Source organism: Sinocyclocheilus rhinocerous, unplaced genomic scaffold (genome assembly GCF_001515625.1).
Source record: "Sinocyclocheilus rhinocerous isolate Xijiao unplaced genomic scaffold, SAMN03320098_v1.1 scaffold1296, whole genome shotgun sequence".
In the NCBI taxonomy this organism is placed as follows: Eukaryota; Metazoa; Chordata; class Actinopteri; order Cypriniformes; family Cyprinidae; genus Sinocyclocheilus; species Sinocyclocheilus rhinocerous.
This window is the reverse complement of record NW_015659405.1, coordinates 419,731-443,874: the sequence shown is the minus strand read 5'-3', so window position 1 is coordinate 443,874 and position 24,144 is coordinate 419,731. Positions and strand designations below refer to the sequence as shown.

Sequence of the window (24,144 nt, the reverse complement as noted above, 5' to 3'; positions counted from 1 at the left end):
TTTTCCCCCCCCCCCCCCCCCCCATTTTTTTTAAAAATCTGACAAGTGCCTTTTTTAATATGTCTTGGTTCACTCCGAGGAGTCCATTCAGTTTGGACATTCAGTTGCATTAGCATTCACAATTTTTTATAAAGGCCCGATGATGGCCTAAATTTGGCACTCGGACCAGATAATATACAAAAAATCAAATCTTCTTTGTTTATTGTATTGTATTCCCAGCGATTTCCAGATGCTCCTTGGATATAGAAAAAAAAGTATATTGTTGATTCTTTACAGTGGCTGGATAAAACCTGATTATGCATCCTTGCACAACATTAAAAACCCTCAATATACAACATCTGCCTTAGATTATAAAGTGCTTTTTCTTATAGTGGACAGATGAGGTGTAAATACTATTTTTGTATCACAATGTTAAAAAAGTTATGGGTTTTTATATCCGTTAAAACGTGTATATTTTGATTACAGCTATGGGCCATCATCATGCAAAAATATGGTTCAATATAAAATCAGGATTACACTGTTTTCAGTCTTTATCTTGTTCTTCACGACATTCCTAGTTGTACTTTTTGCCTTCAATAAATATTTGTTTACTCAAGTCTGTGTCCATGATGTTCATTCAGTGTGTCACAGCTGTAATGCTTCTACGCGTGACTTACAGAAATCACATAAACATACATTAGGCAAACGCAAGTACGCGAGCGTTTGGATATAACGTTCACAGCTCCTCGTTGTGTTTTACTACGGACTAGAGTAGCTAGTAGCCAGAGCCGTTGAAGTAGCTACCGTTTTGTTTGACGTATTTGCGTGGAGTATGATTCAGGCATCAAAATGATCATTGTAGCCATATTTTCAAAATACAACCGACATTGTGTTTTAAATATCCTCTGTAAAAGAAGAGTAAGATGCGCTCGTGCTCTCAGAGGGGAACCTGATCTCGTTGTTGATTCCCCTCAGGACACAATTTACCGTAACACTACGCGTGCTGTCGTCTTCAATCAGGAAGAGGAACTGGATTCAGTCGTTAAAGCCAACTTCATATTTGTGTGGACTGTGTAGGTTTTCTTTTGCCTTTAAAAAGCACGAACTCAGGCTACAATGACACATTTAAGACTTCTGCCTCTGGTTTTGGCTTTGTGGGCTGTTTCTTTCGCCGATGACGGGAGCAATAAGCCCAGCACCACTAAACCACCCGCACTTAAGAACACTTCCAGCATCAGCAACAGTACAGAAGTGTCTCACAAAAATAACACCACCGCCAACTCAAAAATGGACTTCAATCTGGACGGCGCGATGATAAACAGGGCTCTGTATGTTCTAATCGGGATCACGGTCATCGGAGTTCTGTATTTCTTAGTGAGAGCAGTCCGGTAAGTCATCTGGAAATTATGTCAAATGAGATTTTGGCTTAAAAGCGCTCCTACTTACACAGTGTGTTCAGTGTACAGTATATTCTTCTTGTACTTAGTATACAGACAGCGATTCGAATTGAAAACGCTGCCATGTTAAGAAACTTTGGGTATTGAGTCATATAACCTGTTATTTGATCTGGAGCGAGATTAACTTGGCTAATTAAAGTTTGGTTTTAGTAGTAACTTCAGTGGGACAAGTTAATCTATGGATGATGGACTTCAAAACAACCTTGGTTTTAAAGTGAACTCGATATTCATTTGTGTAAAAAGTTTTAATTTTGTGAAATTTTGTTTAGGGTGTAGGCTACACTCATGTGAGATGATTCTAGATTCATCAACCTTGTTGAAAAGGTTGTTTTATTCTACATGGAGCGGGTCGCCCCCTCATGGGCGCCGATATGTGTCACATGACCAGCATAGTCACACATTTGAGTTATGCTGCATTCACGCCATGTCGTAATTACCGTAATTCCGAGATGACAACAGGTGACGTTCAACTCGGTGCTGTCAGAGCCGTTGAGAAACAAGAGTTGCGACATGCTTTGATCTCGCCGCCACGCGGTCACGTGGTTCATGGAGCTCTCAATAGTTCCAAACAACTCCGCGCTGTCAATATGTTTGAATGGGTTTAAGTAGGATAGACAGCAGTTTCACTATATTTGCAGCATTTCTAGTGATTATTAACACATCATGTGCATTGATGCTGAGTGCTGACTACGTTTCACAATCGCATTTTATTTTGGGGAGTGATGAAGAGACAGCATTAATATTTTATCTAATATGCTTATTATTTATATTACAAGTAGCGTAGTATTTAGGGTTAAAATAGAGAAAATGTTTTTAAATTCCAGTGCAGAGGCAAATTAGAGGCGTTTGGTGGCCAGAAAAATAATATCCTTATGTAATGCCATGGTTTAACCACTAGATGCCAGTATGGCTGTTTAATAAATATAGCCTACATATATTTAGCTCTACTCTAGTTGCTGTAAAGGGTTTTACCGGTCATAATAGCTTATTTATTTATTTATTTTATGTTTTGCATTGTATATTTAGACATTATCAAACACTCAATGTTTATACGTTTTGCTTTTTTTTTAAATGTTGAATTTAAAAAGATTAATTACTCGCATCCCAGTATTATTGTATGACATTTATGTAAGAAGACAATATAAGTGAATGTTAAAAAAGGCCAGCAAATATGGAATTTAACCCAATAAAAAATGTAAATAACGTTTAAAAAAAAAACACAAGGCAACCAACTGGGAAGTCACGTTATCTAACTGCAAATATAGCATAACTGCCTATTATCTAAAACTAAACATTAACTATAACGCGTTACATAACTGCTGGCCAGATTTCCGAGAGGTAAACTAATGCGTTAAAATGCCAAAAACTGCAGTAATTTCCTCAACTTTTTGGCGAGTGTGCTTGAGAAGCACTGAAATGAATGGACTTCAATACTGGAGCTATTGGTTGTTTGGAACTATTGGCTGCTCCATGACACGCTTTACTTCCGCATTCCTCAGTTCCTATGGAAGCCTATGGGAGTGTCTGCATCCCAATTCGCATTCTATCCGTCCTAAATAGTATTCGAAAATAGAATTAGTATGTCCCAAATCATAGTAGGTTTAAAAAAAGTATGCCAGAGATTCCCGGATGGAATCTGTGGATGATGTTAACTGTGATAAGATGATTGACAGGGCAGTTTAAACGGTAACAGAATGCACATAACTAAGCAACAGAGCGTCCGTTAACGAAGCAGCTATGATGAAGTAGTATGTCACAAAGCTTGCCTACTATTCTTCTACATACTCAAAAGTATGTACTTTTTTTTCACAAATGATAATAAATGTGTTATTGCTAACCTAAACAAACTACAACAAAATAATAACAGTATGAACGCTTACATAATGTTTTTATATTATAGTACATCTATATGTTAACGACCAAACGGATGTTTATAAAAGTTTACATTAATGTTATCTGTGTTATATTTCATCTGCAACAGCAAATAAATATTTTTTTACCAGGTTAAATGTTGAATATTAGTAACTCAAACCCCTTTTTCTAAGCCTCTCTACCTAACCGCCGGTCGCGCACATCCGCCGTGTTTGTAGTTCTGGACAGAATCCTTCACCAAAGCGCAATGGATTGTGGGCAATATTAGCCATTAGAGTGTGCACGGATCCACACTTAAAAAATCAACCTGAAATAGTAGACCATCCGGGGACTTTTGGCATACTTTTTTCAACATACTATGCTTTGGGACATGCTTATTCTAATCTCACATACTATATAGGATGGATAGTATGAACATTGAGACGCAGGGTTATACTTTCCGCGAGTGCGCAAGGGTCCGCTAGGTTCTGCGTGACGAAAAAATCGTCATTGGAGGGTGTACGCGAAGGCTCTTTCTGGACATCCACGTGCCTCTCATTTTTTTGGTCACTAGGCTAGAAAAGCACCAACTGCGCATGCGCTGGAAAAGCAACATGAACGTCGAATTTGAAGAGAGGCTGTGTGAAGAAGTCTGTCGCTACCGGCACCTCTACAATCCGTTGATTAAACAATATAAAGACAGCAAGATAACCGAGGCCCTTTCAAGGAAAGTATGTGGGCATCCACTAACAATAACAATGTATTTAGTTTATAAGCTGACATTTAAGTCATTATTCACTTATAAATCCAATAAAACTCCAAAATGAAGTACAACAGTCATGTTGACTTTTCATGGTGCTTTTTTTGTGATTTTTTTGAAACTTTAGCCTCATTCTGTTTTGTGGAAAGAGAAAGTCACACAGATTTCTTCAAGCGTCTCTCATTTGTGCTCTCATTCCAGTCTGAAGAAAACCGGTGTTCAGAGAAAGAAATACGGGCTCCTGTCAAACTATGACGACACAATGGAAATGGCCCACCTGGAAAGCGACGAGGACGATACTACCGTTTATGAAGCCAAATCTTTGAGAAGGTAGTCAAACACTAGATTATTCCACCAGATCTTTCAAATATTGACATGAGTAAAGATCAGTCTCTGTTCAGCTTTAGACTTTGGACTGTGATGCTGGAAATCTATACCTCAGATATGAACAGCTTTTCTTTCCTGCTTCTTTCAACAGATGAATCTCTGGGGGGGATTGACACCACCAGAAATCGAATGTGATGAAGACAATCCCATTATTTCCACCAAAATGGTTGTCGAATGATTTTGTTGTCATTTCCTACAGCCCAGTCAGGATGCTTGGATGCCTTTTTCCAAGATTTAAGTGGAATGTGTAGGTAAACTAGATATATTTTGGACTGATATAACCAAATAGATCTTCTTGGAAATTTCTCAGAAGGTCATACATTTTGTTCTGGAAAGGAAGTTGGCAGAAGTTCAAAACTGTGTTTTGTGCCAAAGTTACTTATGCATCATTTTTAGGGGTTTGAAACTCTTGTCTAAGTTGATGTGTTAATAATTAATATTGTAAAAGACTGCCCCTCTTTTCCAATTTACCAACATTGAAAGGCCTGAAAGTTGTTTGCTAATTTATGGGACTATTATATTGTTTGGACTATCTGAATTTATAATTGTTTTAGGTGTACAGTCAAATTATGATAGATATTCTGTTTTTTGTTTTTTTTTCAAATATCCTCGTAGTTTCCTTTTTTTTCATTTTTTTGTCTTTTCCTTTCTTGTGTCTTTTTTCTGGGTATTGATTTCAGATGTGAATTCTGGAATAAGTGTGATAAATTCACAGATTTTGTTTGTATGAATCTGCCAAATACCAGCATAAGTAAGTGATGCACTTTAATTTTTAGGGTTTCGAAACTACAACAGCAAAACCTGGTATTTCATGACATGGCAACACTCCTGACCACGTCATCATCGTACCATTTCAGGGTTCGTTTCATAAATTAAAAGTAGTTATACTTTTAGAGACTAAACATTCCCAAACGATTTTGGTTCCAAACGTAGACATGCTTCAAAGCTCAGTTCTGCGTTGATTGTTATCAGCATGTTAACTGAGATTTTGTGAGACTCACCATGCATTGTTTGTTTGTTTTTTTTTCAATGGGTGTGATTCTGCATTGTGTAAAGGTGGCAAATTAATTCGCTGTCAAAACAGCAAGCCATCTTGAGGTATATGGATCCAATATCAGCGTTCTCAAATTTCCAACTTGAACATTTGATGGGTGTGTATGAGGGTGTTGTGGCATGGTTTTCTTCGAAATACATTTACTGATTTATTGATGCTGTCAAATACTGTCAAAATGAAATGCATGAACTGTCACTGTATCAATATTTAATGTACATCATTTCAATAATTCCTGAAGTGTGCCTTTCATTCATTCCCTTTTTGTAACTGCAATTGATTGGATGTGATTTGGGCTCTTTTGTAATTAAATTCTGTCTTCTATTTTCGTCCTTGTTATTTTTTAAATTTACTTTTGCCTTTTACTTAAAAACGTTTTAGATGTGATTTGATTTCAGAAGCACCCTTAAAAAGCATTTAAGGGGTTATGGTAATTTAGCATACTACAAGGTTAATCAGCTGATTTGAAAGTTGGTTAACTTCCTTTAATCAATTAGGATTATAATGTTTACTAAATATTTGTAAATCGCTTCAAATCAGCATTTAGTAGTTCACTTACTAGCCTCTGTTGAGTGACTTTAAATACTCTAAATATAATTTAGGCTGCATTCAATCTTTTTTGTTGTTAGAACCTTTGCATTAACATTGTTAATGTTGCATTATTATAATTAATGTGCTATTCTTAAGTGTAATTCAAAATTTTACAAAAACATTTTGTTTCCCTTGTGTAGTAGGGCCTTCTTTAAGGCTTTAATCTTTAATCTAGTGACTTTCAGTCAGTAGGTGGCGCCATATGTCTGTCTAATAGCAGAGCACACTGTACACTGTACATAAACACACTCACACTGTCAGCTGTTGCCCAGTTGAGTTTGGCCTCCTTCCTACCTTATGAGCCATTAAAACTGCTAAATAACATAGAGAATTAAGTCTATAAACATGATTATGCTGAAACAACACCAATGTACAAATGACACATCAGCACAGAAAATAATTCTTCAAACCCAGGGTCAAAAGGGGTTAAAACACATATAATCATTATATTACATTAACACGATAATGAGTTTTGTCATTTTTTGCTCATATCATCACTGCTTAATGAGCAACAGTCTTAGACCATATTTCAGAATCTCAATTAAATTTAGTTTTTGAATAGAAACTGTTTAGTTAAAATATGAATGCTATCAGCATGTCTGAAAATAATAATAATATATCAATATCACAATTTTATTGGCATTAACCTGGTCAGTTCCATGGCATGCCTTGGTGTACCATATATACCCTAGTACATGAATATGGTGAATTACCATGGTACTATTTGATACAATTACCATACCTGTACAACCAGAGTAGTTTTTTTGTAATGTTTAATAATATTGCTATATAAACAATTTTGTGGGGGAAAAGAATCCTAAAATTGTTATTAACGATTTTTAATAATTTGTTTAAATGTTTTTTAGCTTTGGAATGTATTTGCTAGTGTAGTTACATAATAATAATAAAGTTGACAAAATCCACTTTTAGCAGATAAGCATTTAATATGTATGTTCTGTCTCTTCTGGGAAAACAAAACCAAAAATATTGATGATGACTCATCACTGCACAGATTTTTGACCAATCAGATGCTCTCTAGAATGAGAATGTCCCGCCTAATGCCATAAGCGACCAACTAGCAAATCAAGTTCATTGCTGCCACTTTTTAAAAAATATAATTAAATTATTTTAAAGAGATGGACCATTTTATATATTCAATCTAAGCTTCCTGTTTCGACAGGAAATTTGTCAACGCATGAACAGAAAATTGTGCTTATCAAGTGTTTTTTAGGGGGTTATATATCTAATATGCAAAATTCATGTTTTAATGGCCTGTCATGAAACGTTTTTCAAGCATTAAGCAGCAAAAGATTTTTCCCACTGGAACAGTTGAATGTCCTGTGATGGGATTCGCTTTTGATGATTCTGGTTGACTCGAGTCAAGACCAATTTACCGACCTCCTGAAAATGTGGCGAGACAAGCCAAGGAGAACCAATGACAAATGCTATTGATCGCCACAGCAGGAATTAGGAAAAATCCAACAACAGAAGAAAGGAAGAAAAACTGGAAATGCAATGGCTAAGCTCAGTATAGAATCCCACTTTTAAGAAGCATGCTAGAAGAGAGATTAATTCAGGCCAAAAAAAAAAAAGAAGATAAAAGAAAATCCAACTTAGTGAAAAGCTACGCTCGGACTGTTTGAAAGGCAGAGGAGCAGTGGTGTGTTGTTGATGATCATCCCAGCTTGATTCAGCACTCCATCTGCGCTCTCAGCCGTGAAAAGCAGCTCCCGCTTGATACCTTTTAGATGCTGCTCAGCAGATAAAAAATTACCTTTTGTGCCTCTTTGTCTGATATCCGGAGGGTGGTGTGGAGATTTTCCTGGTTCCCCACTGAGTCGCTCTGGCTTTCCTCGGCCATTTGTCCATTGTCTGCACAGCAAGCATAACATATTCCTCCTGGAAGTTGCACGCAATTTTCAGCTAAAGCTGTAGCTTTTACATTGTGTTCTTCTGCTGACTGACATCGGTTAAGAGCGCATCGGCATCTGTCAGTCTCACCTGTGGGTCAGAGAGATGCTGAGGATGTTTCTGCTGGAGGGTTTGGTGTGTTCATGGTTGACCAAAGAGGCCTGACCCGGGAAGTTCAAAGGTGCGGAATGAAACTTCTTATCTTCTTTCTTCCTGCTATTTGGTGTCCTTTCTCAGGTTTGGGATCTGCTTAAATCTATGATAAATACAGTCAATTTCACATAGGACATTTTTAATCTCATGTACTTTACTGTATGGAATGACAAGAAACTGATGCAAAAGCTCCCCATAAGGAAAATGATTTTTCTTCATCCCAATTTCACAAAATATATGACGACTTAAATAATGAATTATTTAATATTGAAGGACCCAGATATGTTGTGTAAAAAAAGAATGATATAAAGTTTGTTTTGATCATGTAACCTAAATATTCAGGCAGCAAGAGAAGCTGTTGGGATATAATGAGAAATATGGTCACACTTGTATGGAAATATTGTTTTATTTATTCATGTATTTTAGTGAATGCACACATTTTGGATTTCATAACCTTTTAAAAACCCTTATATCCGTATATATTTCACACACACACACACACAAGTACCTAAATATGTTTCCTTTTATATTAAATATTTTACACACACACACACACACACACACACATACACACACACACACACACACACACACACACAAATTTACCTAAATATGTTTCCTTTTATATTAAATATTTTACACACACACACACACACACACACACACACAAATTTACCTAAAAATGTTTCCTTTTATATAAAATATTTTAGACACACACACACACACACACATATATATAATTTGTATATAACATATGACGATTATATTTGTGTAAATATTTTACATTTAATTTTTAATATTATATTACAAGTTATATATAGTTCAGCATGAATTCCTTCTTTTGTTATAAATATTTTATTAATATATTTCATAAAACATGAAGTATTTATAAAAAAAGAAGGTAACCTGAAGGTGTCATTTATTAAAAGGGATACAATAAAGATTAAATTAAGATAAAGTGTTAATAATGGCGATAATAAACCTTCAGTATTTTAGCAGTATACATTCTAAGCTTTTCTACAAATCTTTTTCCACAGGAAAAAAAAAAATCAAAACAGTAGTATGCTGATTTGTTGATCTTGTCATGTTGCATGTGTGTCCAGATTCATTTTCAAAATAAGCCTTATTTATATTCAATTGTATTTCACAAATTAAATGAATCGAGATGATACAAATCATGACTGTATTTACTTGTGGTTCATTCATCTCATTGGAAATGGAAGGTCATGTGCTTTGCATTGTGGGATACACATACTCTGTGTAGTGTGCACTACTGTATACTGCACATTTTCAAAAGTGCATACTGTGCACAGTATACATATTACAACCCATTTGTCTAATGCTTAACAACAAATAACAAATAGTCAAAGTCGTTATTTACAGTGTATACAGAAATAATAAGAATAGTATGTTAGTATGCTACTCCAAACAACCAGTCCACACTCTGGGCTGTGGGGAACTGCTCGTTTTCCCCCCTGAGCCGTTAGTTAATTGACCAATTGACCTTTTAATAATTGCCTCTGATTGTTGGATTGTAGCTTCACCAGAAACTTTAGAAAGTTAATGGACAGGAAATCATGACACTGTTCTTTATTGTAAATGCTTGAGTCAAGCTGTTGAGCTCCGTTTTCCCAAAGGGTGTATTTTATGCGGCAGTAAATCGGATAGAAATGAGATGGAAAGATGGACCAGTATCTTTCCATAGTTATCTACTGTGCTTTGTTCCTTTTCTTTTCTTTCTTGCTCTTCCTCCTCTGCACAGACCCTCACGGTGACGTCCCAGTGAACAAAGCTGGATTGTGGGAAAGCGTGGGCATTGGCGGCTCAGTCACACACGCTAGTCGAGCTCCCCGCCTGAGCAAGCGTTCCGCCCGAGTCATTTTTGGACAGGAATTTTTTCTCTCAAATTTCATTTGCATAATCCTTCACTAAAAACCCCGCAAACACACACACACACACACACACACATTTTCACTCTGCACACAAACACACACACACACACACACACACATCTATTGGACCCTGTTCACTATAAGGTTGACGGACACTTCAGAGAAAGCAGAACTACATTCAACAGTACAATTCAAGCAGGTGATTGAAGATCTGCTTTTATTCTGCGGCTCTATTGAACTACTGCTGTTTCTCATAGATGCTGGAACAAAAGCTGTGCAGTGTTTGGTATCATGTACCCGCATAGGTATAGTGCCAAACAGACTGTAAAGTTTGTGACCTTTGTCTTTTTGTCTTATATTATTCATTAATAAGATACTTTTATTATGTTATATTGATACTTAATATATTACATTATATTATAGACAATATAATAATCCTATAGACAAGATAACTAAGATATTTAGAGCAATAGAGGCGAAATATCTGTCTTATTCAGCTCTTTTGATGTGTTCTGAATTACATACACTATCGCTCCATCCGAAATCGCATACTTCTCTACTATATAGTATGCAAAAAAAACAAAAAAAAACAGTACTCCAAAAGAGCAGAATGTCTGAATTCATAGTATTCAAAAACAGTAGGCAAAAAGTACCTGGATGACCTACTACTTCCACTGTGACTTTGAAGTGCGCATTCGATTGACACTTTACTATCCCATAAGGTATCGGGAGAGGATTTATAAATGGCAGTGAAGGGACAACTTATGCCATGTTGGCACAACATTTCATTTTTTAGTATAAATCTGGGTATTTAAAGTGCACTACTTCTTGCTGAAATTTTTAGTGTTAACATGAACATACTATTCACACTAATTATGGCATAGAACAGTGCATTCGTATGCAAATTAGGACTCCAGAAGCTTTAGTCATCTATCAAAGGTTTTATGTACCATAAAATTAATGATCCATAACCATAAAAATAATACTGAAGTCCTTAGGGACCATTTTTTTACTAGTCTCAAGATGGCGCAAATGAGTTATTCTAAGAGAAACAGCAGTGCGCAATAGGGAAGAATATGTCCTGCCTTCAAAATAAAAAAGAGCCAATAAGCAATTGGTAAAGTCAGTGCAAATGTGAGGCTCTGGTTCCCATAGAAATAGAGATTAGCCTTTAGGATTGCACATACCTACACCTGAAATATATGTGTTTAATGCTATTTGGTATTAGAAACAACATTTATGAGACAGTTCATGTTAGATTTTATTGCTGACTTTAAAAGTGTAAAAAGAAATGTGAATTTGGCAAGCAGTTTTTGAGATTTCAGTATTTCCCCATTCAAGTAAACAGGAATAGATGCCTGAAATGTACAGAGGTGTTGCAAATATGGCCTCAGAGTAAACAGTCTTTCCTTATCAGGCACTTTGGCAATAGTAGAGACATGAAAGTACCATGTCAGTGGTCGAATGTACAGTTTAATGTAATAATGTGCTGTACTTCATTTTGTTCCCAATTGGATTTATGAGCTTTGTAATAACTAATCCAGACAAGCTCAAACTGAACAGTATTTCAAAGCAGAATTTCAATGTTTTTTTTAAATTTTGTTTTGTTTTGTTGTTTCTCCCCCACAACCGGATTGATTATTAAACCAAAATAATAATAATCTGAACAGGATTTCAAAGCAGAATTTCAATGGTTTTTTAAAATTTTGTTTTGTTTTGTTTTTTCTCCCCCACAACCGGATTGATTATTAAACCAAAATAATAATAATCATAAAAAAATAAATAAATTAAAGCAAAAATAAAAAGCCGTGCTTATCAAATGCCCATAAAAAATTGGCTGAAAATAATAACATAAAAAGGTTTTGAAAATAAAAAGACACATATTTATTATTCATTCTGTTTGTGACAGACTGCTTTGACAGAATCAACTTATCTCCCACATCCTTTCTTTGAGGTTGAGAACAGTGCCAGAACAATCCTAAAACACAACTTTAAAATCCAAAAGCCTTGGTAACTGAAGAACAAAAACACTTAAATTAAAAGAAGTGCTCCATCAGTCATCAGAGACCCAATGAATGTGTCATCTCTCGCTGGACCCTTAGTAAACGTGGAGAATTTCACAACTCTGCCAAAAAAAAAAAAAAAATGGTGCCAAAAAGTCCTCCTTTGGAGCAACATGACCATAGATCTTGTGTTTTAATGTGTTAACGTAATGATTTGTTCCAACAAGGCCTGCAGGAATTCAGAGATTGTTGTTACTGCATGCTTTATGGGGAAAAGGCACTTTTGTGATGTTTAAAAAGAGAGAATTGAGGCTCTTAAGAGCTGGCCGGTGTAGAATTGTTTTCTAGTTTCCAGTCTTTATCTTAACAGCTGAACACTCAAGAAACTCTCAAGACTTCCTCCTTGGTGATGAATGTAGTTGCTGTAAATCTCGTAAAACATGGTATACATTTCGCTATAGTCTCATCCACTGTTGACTGAGAGGGGCAGATGAATGGTTAAAGTTGAACAAATAGCTGAATTAGAGGCAAATGAGGGCTGATGAGATTTTTCAGGGGGTGGATATTGGGGGAGTAGAGTAGGTTACCCCGAGGCCCCGAGGATTAGGTCGCAGTCATGAGCAAATGTAAGGCGGGAAAATTATTTTTTCCGTTCATTTTAGTGTAATGAGGTGTATATTGCTTCTCGGCAGAGTAATGAATTAGAGAATGTGATTCTTTTCAAAATAAAGTGGTACATTCTTCCCCGGCTCATTTTTTCCTCTCCCACTCTCCTGCAGTTCTTTGTGTTGTGCTATTTTATAATCAGGGTGTCAAGCGGCAGAATGTAATAACCCATAATTTCCTATTAGGCTCATGAAACAGTCATTTGGGCTCGGAGAAGGCAGTGAGAAAATCTGCCGGTGTTTTTTTTTGCAGATCTTTTCAGAGTCATAACAGGTATAAATAGGCCACTGAGTCTTATTTGCTGAGAGATTATTGCTGGCTGCACTTTTTATGCAGAGTTTACAATAAAAACGTAAACTTTTGTGTTCATCGAGGTAAGGCAACTTTAAGAGGCCAATTTAAAAGTTGCTAGGGAATTTGTCAGGGTGTCACAGGACTCCTGGGATCTATAAAGGTCATTTTTTCAATCATTATGCTTTTTCTAAATATTTGTGAAAAATCAATTAGCCTTACATAAGCTGTTTTATTTTACATAGAAAGGATTGCCTTGTGGGTGCAGACATGTTGCGATCACATGAGTAGCAAAATACTGCTTACTTTAGCTTGGTAATGCCATTATTTGGGGACATCTATTCTTGTTGAATAAATGACTGCTAATAGTGCATGTATTTATAATATCTGCAACTGAAACTTTCTTATATCATGCTACATCCACAGCACTAGGTGTCAGTGTAAGTCAAAGACAACCAGCGAAACATAAACAAAAAATACTTTAATTGAGTGCTGCAGAGATGATGTGTTTTTGTCGGCCAAAGCCTGGAAATGAGTTAGCATTTGCATTTCCATCGTCCTGAAGTCAGTGGGTTTTTTTTAATGAGTTTTTGGTTAAATGTAGGGCTGCCCCCGACTAAAGATTTTTCTAGTCGACTAAACGTGCCAGTAAAGCTTGTCGCAAAGCATCGGCCAAAGTATTGACTATGTGTTGGGAAAAATAGCAAGGAGTTATTTTAAATATTTATTAATAAACTAGTGTTTTCTGAGTCAGTTTCCGCTGCAAAGAGGAAGCTGACGATGCTGACTCGCCATCTCCGCAATGTGACATGCCTTCAGAGAGAATAACTATAAAATACTAATACAATACAATTCATACTAATACAATTAGCCTACATAATCAGAAAGTATTTGTTTTTGTTTTTCAGAGAGTATTTGTTTTTATCTAGGTTAATGTTAGAGCGAGCGGCCATGTAAAGTTGCTACTACTTACATGTTTCAATAATAAGCCATATTTGAGGTCGATGAACAATTAGCCTACCTCAAGGACCAGCAGTTAACAATCTGTCCATCACAGATTTTTTTATAGCCGAATAATAACATTTTTGTCAACTATGCCTCTTCTCTTCAACTAACAATTAGTCAACTATTAGGTTGTAATTCTAAACTTTTGTTGGTTACAGCAAAATTAAACATGAAAGTATCTTGAGCTTATGTTAACAAGACCTTATTTCAAGCATTTAACCAAAAACCCATTCAAAAAACCTACTGACTTCAAAACTATGGAATCGGAAGTTTAAAAATGACTTGTTTTGGGGTTTTCGGACTCATTCTTCTGGCACTCTAAAGGTCTGCATTATTAGTAGATGCCATGCTTTTTTTTCAAAACGAGAGAAAATCTGATGATTGAAAAGCTCTAATCACCAAATGTAATTATATTTCGGATTATTTTGAAATGCCATAATCAAAGACAAAAAGACTCAAATGTCAGTCAAACCCCTGTTTGTTTTTTATTTAAAGGGGTCATATGATGCGATTTCAATTTTTCCTTTCTCTTTGGAGTGTTACAAGCTCTTGGTGCATAAAGAAGATCTGTAAAGTTGCAAAGACTAAAGTCTCAAATCCAAAGAGATATTCTTTATAAAAGTGTTTGAGAGAGGCGGGGCATAGAGGACCTACAATAATGTACAGTATTTGAAAAATAATGTGTTTTTTGAACATTAAAGCATGTCAACATATTCTGTTACACCAAATACACAAAATAATGATCTTTAAAATAGCATCATATGACCCCTTTAAAGACTCAACTGAATTAATAGTACTAATACTCTTTTGTTGTTTGCCATAGTTTCTATAAAAATTCTGTCATCATTTACCCACCCTCATGTTGTTCCAAATCTGTATGACTTATTTTTTTTTCTTGGAACACAAAAGAGGATATTTAAAAATACATTCCTTAATGTGTGTGTGTTTCTTTCAAAGTTGTTTTGGAACCCACTGACTTCTAGTGACCAGAAAATATCAGTTACATTTTTTTTTTCAATTTTGTTCTTTGTGTTTCACAGAAGAAATAAACTCAAACATGTTTGGAACAACTTGATCCCTTTAATATCCTCTCATTATTAAACACACAGAGACTTACAATGACTTTTTCTTCATTCCAACACGCACAGCGGTGCCAAAGAAATGTTGAGTATTTCTGCTGGTCACACCTGCAGTGTGGCCTTCCGTGTTTGTGCCCGCACACTCACACTTGCGCAGTATGTACTCACACACACACACACACACACACACACTCGTGAGTGATGCCTCACACTTCTCACCAATTCCAACATCTCCCTCATCTCCTACTGCTTTTTAAGATCTCTAATCTCTTCATTCTAGAGAGAGAAAGCTGTGGGCCTTCATTTTCCCTTCATGCTCTTCTGGTCACAGTTCAAACCATCATCTCTCCTCTCATCTCTTTCGATTTCCTGTCGAGTATTTAATAGATTATTCCCCTGCGCCTCCACTGCCATATGAGGCCCGGCGGGGGCGCAGTGTGACCGCAGTGGGGTCATATGTTGATGTACTGCATGCTGTTGTCTCTGATTAGCACCCGAGAGCTGTGTAGGGAGCAGCGCACACTAATTAAAGGTATCAAACCCTATCTGTGTCCGATGATGACAGCAGAGTTTAGGAGTGACACCACAATTCTGTGTGTGTAATTAGACGTCCAGAGGCAGCTCCCCCAGCAGGCTCTTAATGACGGAGCCAGTCGACTCAGGTAATGCTCAGTTGCTCATTATCAGTCGGCTGTGAGTGGAAGCACTTGTTGTCTTCTTTTGTGTTTATCAACTTCATTCTGTTCAAAACAATTAGATTTAACTCGATCTAATCTGTTCAACTAAGTAAGACTTAAAACAAGATAAACAGTAATTCACAAGTTACTCGCGCTGGTGAAACCTCTTTGAAAATGTAGCATGCTAAGATATAAGCTACTAAAATTTAATGCAGTTAATCTTTTCCTTTAAAAAAGTAGTTTGCCCAAGGAGGAAATGAAGAGTGGATTTGTTAGCGTTAGCATTCCTCGGTGATAGTAGCAGGGGCAAACTGAACCATGCTAACCAGCTAAAACTTAGCTGCTCTACAAAAGATTAATACAAAGAACTGCTTAATGCTGCAAGCTACCTGATCGTATAATTCATAATCAATCTTTAATTTATGTGCTAAAAATTAACTGACAGCATTAATATTTGCATATATATATATATATATATATATATATATAGAGAGAGAGAGAGAGAGTGAGAGAAAGAGAGAGAGAGATGGATTCTCTTTGTCTACTTTCAGGATTTGTGAGAAAATCTAATTATGTTTTGGGTCATATTTATGCAGAAATATAGAAAAATCTAAAGGGTTCACAAACTTTCAAGCAGCACTGTACATTAATTTTATAGCTCTGTTCTCTTACTTTTATGCTAACAGTTGACTCATTTCTGTCTTTATCTCTCCTGTGGGATTTTAGGAAGCACATCAAAGATGAAGTTGGTATGTATAATTAAGAACTCTATTATGTCTCCTGAGCAATACAGTTCTCCTCCAGAAGCCTGCAAGGCCCAGACTGGCACAAGTATACACTGATAATTCATCATTCAGACAGCCATCGATTCTAAAACATTATTAAACACAGAACTGTGTAACATTCCTTTGCTATAAACAACAATGCAAATAATTTGACTCAGCAGTGTCTATTTTTATTTCTCCTAAAGAATTTTAGGAGAAACATCTGAGACCAATTTGATACTTTTATGACTTTTAAGCCTTTAATTCTCATGCTGTTCTCAAAATGAAACACATTTATAATAAACATCTTACAAAACGAGTGGTTTCAATCTGCACAAGGGAGTGCTAGAGAAAAGTTTATAGAAAAACAGTGACACACACACACACACACACACACACACACACACACACACAGAGAGATATGTACGTTTTTAGATAGTTTACATATTAAATAAATATATATTTTAAATGTATATACTCAATTTATATATACACATGATTTTTTTCAGATATAATTTTCAATTAAATATAAATTTCAATTTAAAAATGGCCACAAAATATATTGCTAATATAGATTTTAAATCTATTTAAAATAGATTTAAATCTATTTTTTAACATAAATGTATATTTACATAAATATATATTTCCAGTACGTTTTACTTAGTTTTATATTGTATAAAATATATTTGAATAAACTTGCTCTTACCAAAATTTATTTTAAGAAATGTTATTATTTTATTTGTATAGATAGATAGATAGATGTTTTTTATATAGACAGATTTTTATATATATAAAATTGCAGGTATATGAATTATTAAATCAATGCAAATGAACCACAGAAAAAAAACAGTTTTGCTAGAATTAATCAAAGCTGAGTTTCGCCAAAATTGTAAGCCTACAAGTAGATCATAGAGACCATTAGTGCCTTTGGTTTCTACAATCTTCTTGGACCTATGATGCTTTTGGGAAACACCTAAGAGAGTTCAGTCTGACTATTGCTCCATCCATCCATCCATCCATCCACTTGTCCTCTGTAGAGTCAGACATTGCCTGTTGACATCAACAATTAAAACATTAAAACAGAACTGTAGCATTTGTCATATTCACTGCTAATTTATCGGAAACGGTAGCTTGCTGTTAGAAAAGCTGACAAAATGCCGTTAATTCAGTAGCACCACTACTTTTAGTTAGTTACAACCTAAAGTGCAAAATCACTTGTGGCTTCCCAAAATGATAATCCTCTCCCCTTCTATCTCTCTCAAACATCCCACACGTTCACAATGGGAGGCAAGTGGAGCATCTGTGTTCTCACTAAATGAGGCTCTTAACTGCACATCTCCATCTTCCTGTGCATCTGATGGTGGCACCAGGCTGAAGCAATTCTGCCTCGCTCGCCGTCGGCCCTGCAGCAGCTCTGTGCTGCCACCAGCAGTTAGACAACAGTTCAAAGATGCATGCGGCGATCACTTCCCGCCCTGGAGTTTTCACTGAAAAGCCATCATGAGTTTTCCAGCTATCAGGAGCAGCCGTCGGTGGTCTCTGAGTTATTCATATAAGCCGGTGGAGGCCCTGTGCTATGCCTACTGTTGCCGCCTATGTTTTGAAAATGCAATAAAGCAATAAAGATGCATTAATTTTTTTCTTGTAATGCCTTTGTAGGGTGTGTTTGAGTGCGTGTGTTTGAACGCACCCCAGTGCCGTCATTTAGACGCCTTCTTCTAATTGATTTGTGCACAGATAGGGTGTTTATCAGGCTCTGTTCTCCTGTTGGCTCACCGTATGTTTTCAGTGATTGCATCGATACCCACCCCTGTCCTCGCTGTGCTCCGGAGCCATCAACACTCTCAGTGGGGATACAAAGCCCCTGCTGGAAAACTATTGGAATTTCCCTTCAGCTGTACTGTCGCTCTTTCCTAGAGGCCTGGATGGGCGCTGGCCTCACAACCCAGACTGAAGCAGGACCAGCCCATGGAAAATGAGGACTAAAGGCTGACCTGTGAGACTCGTGGGACAGATAAACACTTAAGAGGTGTGCCAGTCATGCAAGAAGCTCATATGGAAAATGTTTGTAGGATATTCCAAGTACTGTAGTTACTTGGGTTTCATTTTATATGGATTGGGTTCATAAAAGCAGTTCGAATGGAATAAAGTAGATCAAGAGTGTACAAGATAAAGAGAAAAGAAAATTGTATTCAAAATATTCAAAGATCAAATTATCTGACATTTATTGACAGTGTTGGGGGTAATGCATTACAAGTAATACTAGTTACGTAATCAGATTACTTTTTTCAAGTAACTAGTAATGCATTACTTTTACATTTACAATGAAATATCTGAGTTACTTTTTCAAATAAGTAACGCAACTTCCCTTACCAAAAAGTAATGTCATTTTAAATATATTTCTGAGAAGTACATAAAGCCCATTTCTGAGAAGTACATAAAAAGTAGACTAAAAGTATACTTTTCTATTTTTAGTTTAAAAGAAGTATACTAATAGCCCACTTGAATAAACTTCTTTTTCGTAAGGGTTGCTTTGTTTTCCCATTTATTCAATGACACCTCAGTGAGGTGCAGAGGCATTTCCTTCGGCCTGAGGCTTATTAAGTTCACTTTTGGTGTGAAAGACAAAGAAAAAGAAAAAAAAGCAAGCCCAGCTCAGGTGACAAAAAGTAACGCAAACGTAGCGCAGTGCATTACTTAAAAAGTAACTTTCCCCAACACTGACCCCTAATATATAATTACAAATTAATGATAAAATATATTATTAAAACATAAAATAATAAAAAATAAAAAATGTAATAATAAAAAATAATGAAATAAATAAAAAATAAATATTTTTTAAAATAAATAAATAAATAAAAAGCTTTGTGTCACTGAACAAATATCTCAACGGAAGACTGTAAGGACTTTAGATGCGTTCACATTTACCAACGCAGAGGTGAAATCCAGCGATTTCGCAAATTTTGCAGATTTCGCAAATGGGTTCGAGTTGCTTTCACAGATTTGCTGCACTGACCAAGAGAAGGCTGCTTGGTGTGAAATATATGTTCATAAATTGTTACGCTACATTGTGCTTCATACATTGTAATTTAATGCAAATGAAATCAAAACGTTTAATCGGTTGAACAATCGGTATGTTGTTAAACAACAGTACAATCCATTGAACGTGCTGTATTTCTATACCTCGCAGCTTTGTTTTCATTCCTGTCAAAATTTATATAGTCCTACCCTGACTAAGGTATATTGGCAAAAGGCAATTAACCTTTTTACCCTGCAAAACTTTACTGAAATTTCTCTTATGTGAATGCATCTTTAGGGTTGCATTTGGAGCAGTGCCATTTTGATTGAGGCAGTACTGCTTTGTCAGGCCACTGAAAGAAACAGGTTGCATTTCCATTTGGTGCCACTAGAGGTGCCAGAAATTTTAATATCTTTTTTTGACCTTTTAATGAACATTATGGACAGAGAGGGCAGGAAATGATACCACAGAAGAAGCAGTATTGTGATAAACTGAAAATGGGAAAATGCTGTTGCTCATAGGTTGCTATTTCATAGATTTCTCACTCATATTTTATTTAACAGTCTATTTTATCGCAGATATTTTTCCAAAGATTCCATTTGGGGAAATAATAGTATAGAGCTATAAAGTCAGTGTGGATAGAAGCTCAGATCATTTGATTGTGGAAAAATTTGAAGAGGAATTTTGGTCACAGGCTTGTCTGAGACATTGTTAAGATCCCATTTGAAACTCTAGAGAAGACACAGGTGAGATTGACTATCCATCCATCCATCCATTCATTCAGGAAAACCAAGCCGTTTCTGTTTCCCATTGACTTCAATAGTATTTTTTCCCCCACACTATAGAAGTCAATGGGGACCAACAACTGCTTGGTTACCAGCATTCTTCAAAATATCTTATCTCAGAAAAAGAAACTCATGCAGGTTTGGAACAACTTGAGAGTGAGTAAATGATGACAAAATGTTCATTTTTAGGTGAACTATTGCTTTATTTCGAACAAAGCAGTTTTAGATGGAACTGATACTTCACGCTCTGCTGCGATTGATTTAATTTGGAGCTTTGGACTCAGTTAAGACTGATGCCCCTCACACATGACTGGCAACGTGTTTGACAGTTGAGACGTCTATCCATCTTTCTTCGTACCTTTCCGATTCATCCATCTTTCTGCTCTCCTTACCCATGCATCCATCTTCCTGGTATCATTCCTCATCAGTCCATCTTCTCGCTGACGCTGTCAGAAGAGGCAGTGAGAAGGTTTTATGGCTTATCCACAATGTTGCTGGTACTGACATCTTTAAGCTTGTCCGAACTTATACCACAGCTCACATCCCCATCAATCAGAGAGAGGGAGAGAGAAAGTGAGGGATGGGAATAAAGATAAAGAGTAAAACAATAGAGTTGGGGATAGCGACACTAGTAACTACATTTTTCAGTAGCATGACAGTAGCTCAGCTGCTTTCAAAATAGTGTAGCTTTTAACAACCTGCGGTGTAGCAACCACAAAGTCACAGTTTTTAAAGTCACAATTTATTTGTGCTTGTAGCTCTTTCTCATGTTTCTAGTTGGAAAGTCTGATTCATTCTAGTGACTCTGAAAACTGTCATTTTTAATAGTCCTATGTAGGTTTGGAAAGTATCATCACAGTAGCCTTACAGTAGCCTAGTCAAAATGCAGATGTGGATGGAATAACCTTTTAGAGATCAAAATTAGATTTATAATGATTTAATAATGTTGTTTTAATATATTAATGTATATTTTTAAATTGTAAAGTTTGTTGCTTTCTTATTTGTATTTAAAATCCGATTTAAATTCAGATTTTTATTAATTTTATTTGTTATATGTTCACTCATGTAGACAACAAGTAAGGTTTTTCTTCAAATGTGAAATATTTGAATTTATTTTCTTGGATTGAAATATATAGAAGCCAGATTATATTTTTAAATGCTTTTATGTATTTTAAAATATATTTTCAAAAATATATTCAAAAAATGGCCCCAAAAATATGTTGGTAAAAATATATATTTAAATTAATTAATAAGCCGATTTTTAAGCTAAATGCTAATATTATTTGGAAAATTAGAGTTTAGTTAGTGTATAATGTTCAAGTTTAATACTGAAAATTTCCTCTTGAGTAAATTTAGTTTATGTGCTAGCTAATGTTAGCTATTTTGTGTTACTCTCTCGAGGTACTGCAGACCTCCTTGGGCTAACTACTTTTTCAAAAGACTAGTTTAACTGTAGTTTTAAACCAATTATGAGCTTGTAGCTTGGCAAGCATCCGCACCACTGGAGCCAAATGAAGAAAATGGCTTCTTCATCTACTATTATTTTTATGGAGATATACAAGTCGTCGTTCTGGTTACCCTCGTTTATCTGGAAGATTGGGACTGATGCGGTGGGTGATAGAGATGGGGGCGTTTGTCATCACTCACCCACCGAGAGAATCGTCCTGGGGGCAAGAGACGGTATTGTTATCATGCTGAGAGGAAGTTAAGCTGATTTGGCCTGAGCGAGGTTCATTTAACGCTGCCTCTCGGGAAGACCGAGGCTTTGCAGAGGAAATGATGATGATCTTCAGAATGTCATTAGCTGCTGAAGATAAGAACAAACTGATCGCTCAAAATCTCATCTCAATCCAGATCTTTAAAACATTTGTCACAGAATTAGGTGTTGAGTAATTGCCACCTTCAGAGCGCTGAGGTCAAACCAAGGTCAATCACGGGTAACACTTCTAGCTCTCGGTAGTCTGACAGAAAATGTTTGTGTACGCTTGGGAAACCTAACTAGAGAGTTAGTAAAACTATCAAGAGAATCTTTCAAACATGGAATTCACTCAACCAAACCAGAGTTCACTTACAGGAATCATAATCAAAAATAACAATACTAGGGCTGTCAAGCAATTAATATTTTAATCTAATTAATTACGTGATGTGCTGATTAATTCATCGAATCAATCGAATCAATCGGCCTCTGGTCTCCTTCCCTGCATACCGCTAAAGCGGCAGCGTTAGCATTAGCCATTACGCTTTTTTACATTAATTAGGGTGACCATACGTGCCATTTTCCCAGGACGCGTCCTGGGAAAATGGCACGTATGGTCACCCTACATTAATAATAGTTATTTTTTCATAATTAATTGCACCAAATTAACACATTCAATCAACTGACCTAAATAATACCAAACAGTTTCAACTGTTGCCATTTTTTATTTTAAAAAATCTAAAATTAAATGTGCAAAGCAATGTTCAAACTATTCTAATGGTTCAAATTATTCTATTTTGTATTTTAAAATGGTTATATCATAAAATTATACCCTTCACTTAGAGTTTCTTGACTATTTGAAATCTTTTTCATGACTGAAAAGTGAAAGTACAGTTTGTCAGCAAATTATTATTGAATGTCTTTCTCCATTTGTTGTCTAAATTGATAATAATAAAAAAAGCAAAATAGCAAAGTTTTATGTTATAGATGTTTGGCCAGTGACTGTTTTTTTTAGACAGATCTTTCACTGTCTGTTGCATTCCATGTCACAGTTCAGGATAGTCACTAATAAAGGGCTTGAGTGCTTGTTGTGGTGCCATCAGTCAGTCACCATGAGGCCTGTCACTTCATATTAGTCACATGGCATTTACAATCGGAATCCTTGCCTGTTTAAACTCTAACTCTCATGAGGCACATATATCTGCATTCTAAACTTTGTAACTTTTCTGTAGATTTTTCTCCATCACTCATCAATACTTGTGACTCCAACTGCCCTTTACTTGTTTACTGCGGTGCCTAGGGTCTTCATTAAGTGGACCTTGTGCATATAACGCTGCAGTTTGCATCTGTACAATTATTAAAGCAAGTTGTCCGAAAATGAGTATATAACAGCGGAAGATCAATGTTTGCTAATGGCTGCCGTGTTTATATATGCGTTGGGCCTACAAGAATTAATTCACCCAAACAAAAAAGTTAACTCCGGACAATTTCAAATTGACTTTGTAAGGTTTTTAAAGTTCAAAGCACTCTGGCTGACTGCACCAAAGCAGAAATCACCAAGCGAGTGAATAGTTTATATGCTAATTCCCTCCATCCCCATAATACGCACAAAAACACACAGATAAAAAATGGCCAAATGTAGTGGAGATGCTTTCCCCCCACCGTGCAAACTACTCTATGGCACATCTCCTGCCATATCCTGGAAGCGGTAAGTGCCGCCCAAATCTTGCCACACCGTTGAATGATCACACTGTCAGAGTGATCAATATAAATTGCTGTGTGCGGCGTTGAGAGAATGGAACGGGAAAGGTTTTGATGTGCTGTCTGGTGAGAAAAAGATGAGTGAGCATGCATGATTTGACACGTGAAGGCAAAACTCCGCACCAGGCCTTGCTAATGGCTCCATTGGCTAGTTAGGCATGTCCGCAGTTCAGATGCCCCTGTCAGCTTGCCGCTTTTGCCTAAAGGGGTATTATGCAAAGTTCTGGTTCAATGCCTCCCATCACGAGTACCTTTTTCTCCTAGTGGTCCTGTTTTGCCCTCCACTGCCCACCCGCCATCTCTTGCTTTTTGCCCGTTCTATTGTTTATTTACAGGAAACCCTGTTGAGAGTGAATGGCCAGATAA

General features: G+C 36.2%; 1 protein-coding gene and 1 long non-coding RNA gene across 3 annotated transcripts; one reads left to right on the top strand and one right to left on the bottom strand.

The window, feature by feature from the left end:
- Nucleotides 1–35: 35 nt before the first annotated feature.
- Nucleotides 36–23,892, bottom strand: LOC107723862 (uncharacterized). The gene is made up of 4 exons (XR_001637981.1): nucleotides 23,882–23,892; nucleotides 19,798–19,801; nucleotides 13,458–13,471; nucleotides 36–570 (listed from the first exon to the last, which is right to left on the bottom strand). It is a non-coding gene; the product is annotated as an uncharacterized LOC107723862 (long non-coding RNA).
- Nucleotides 891–5,803, top strand: LOC107723861 (uncharacterized membrane protein C19orf24 homolog). Of its 2 annotated transcripts, XM_016532589.1 has the most exons (3): nucleotides 892–1,367; nucleotides 4,249–4,377; nucleotides 4,526–5,803. In XM_016532589.1, the coding sequence occupies exons 1-3, from the start codon at nucleotides 1,096–1,098 to the stop codon at nucleotides 4,527–4,529; spliced, it is 405 nt and encodes a 134-aa protein (XP_016388075.1). In that variant the 5' UTR covers nucleotides 892–1,095; the 3' UTR covers nucleotides 4,530–5,803. The 2 variants fall into 2 exon arrangements, with proteins under 2 accessions (XP_016388076.1, XP_016388075.1); XM_016532590.1 differs by lacking the exon at nucleotides 4,526–5,803 and having other exon boundaries at nucleotides 891–1,367; nucleotides 4,249–4,381.
- Nucleotides 23,893–24,144: the final 252 nt, after the last annotated feature.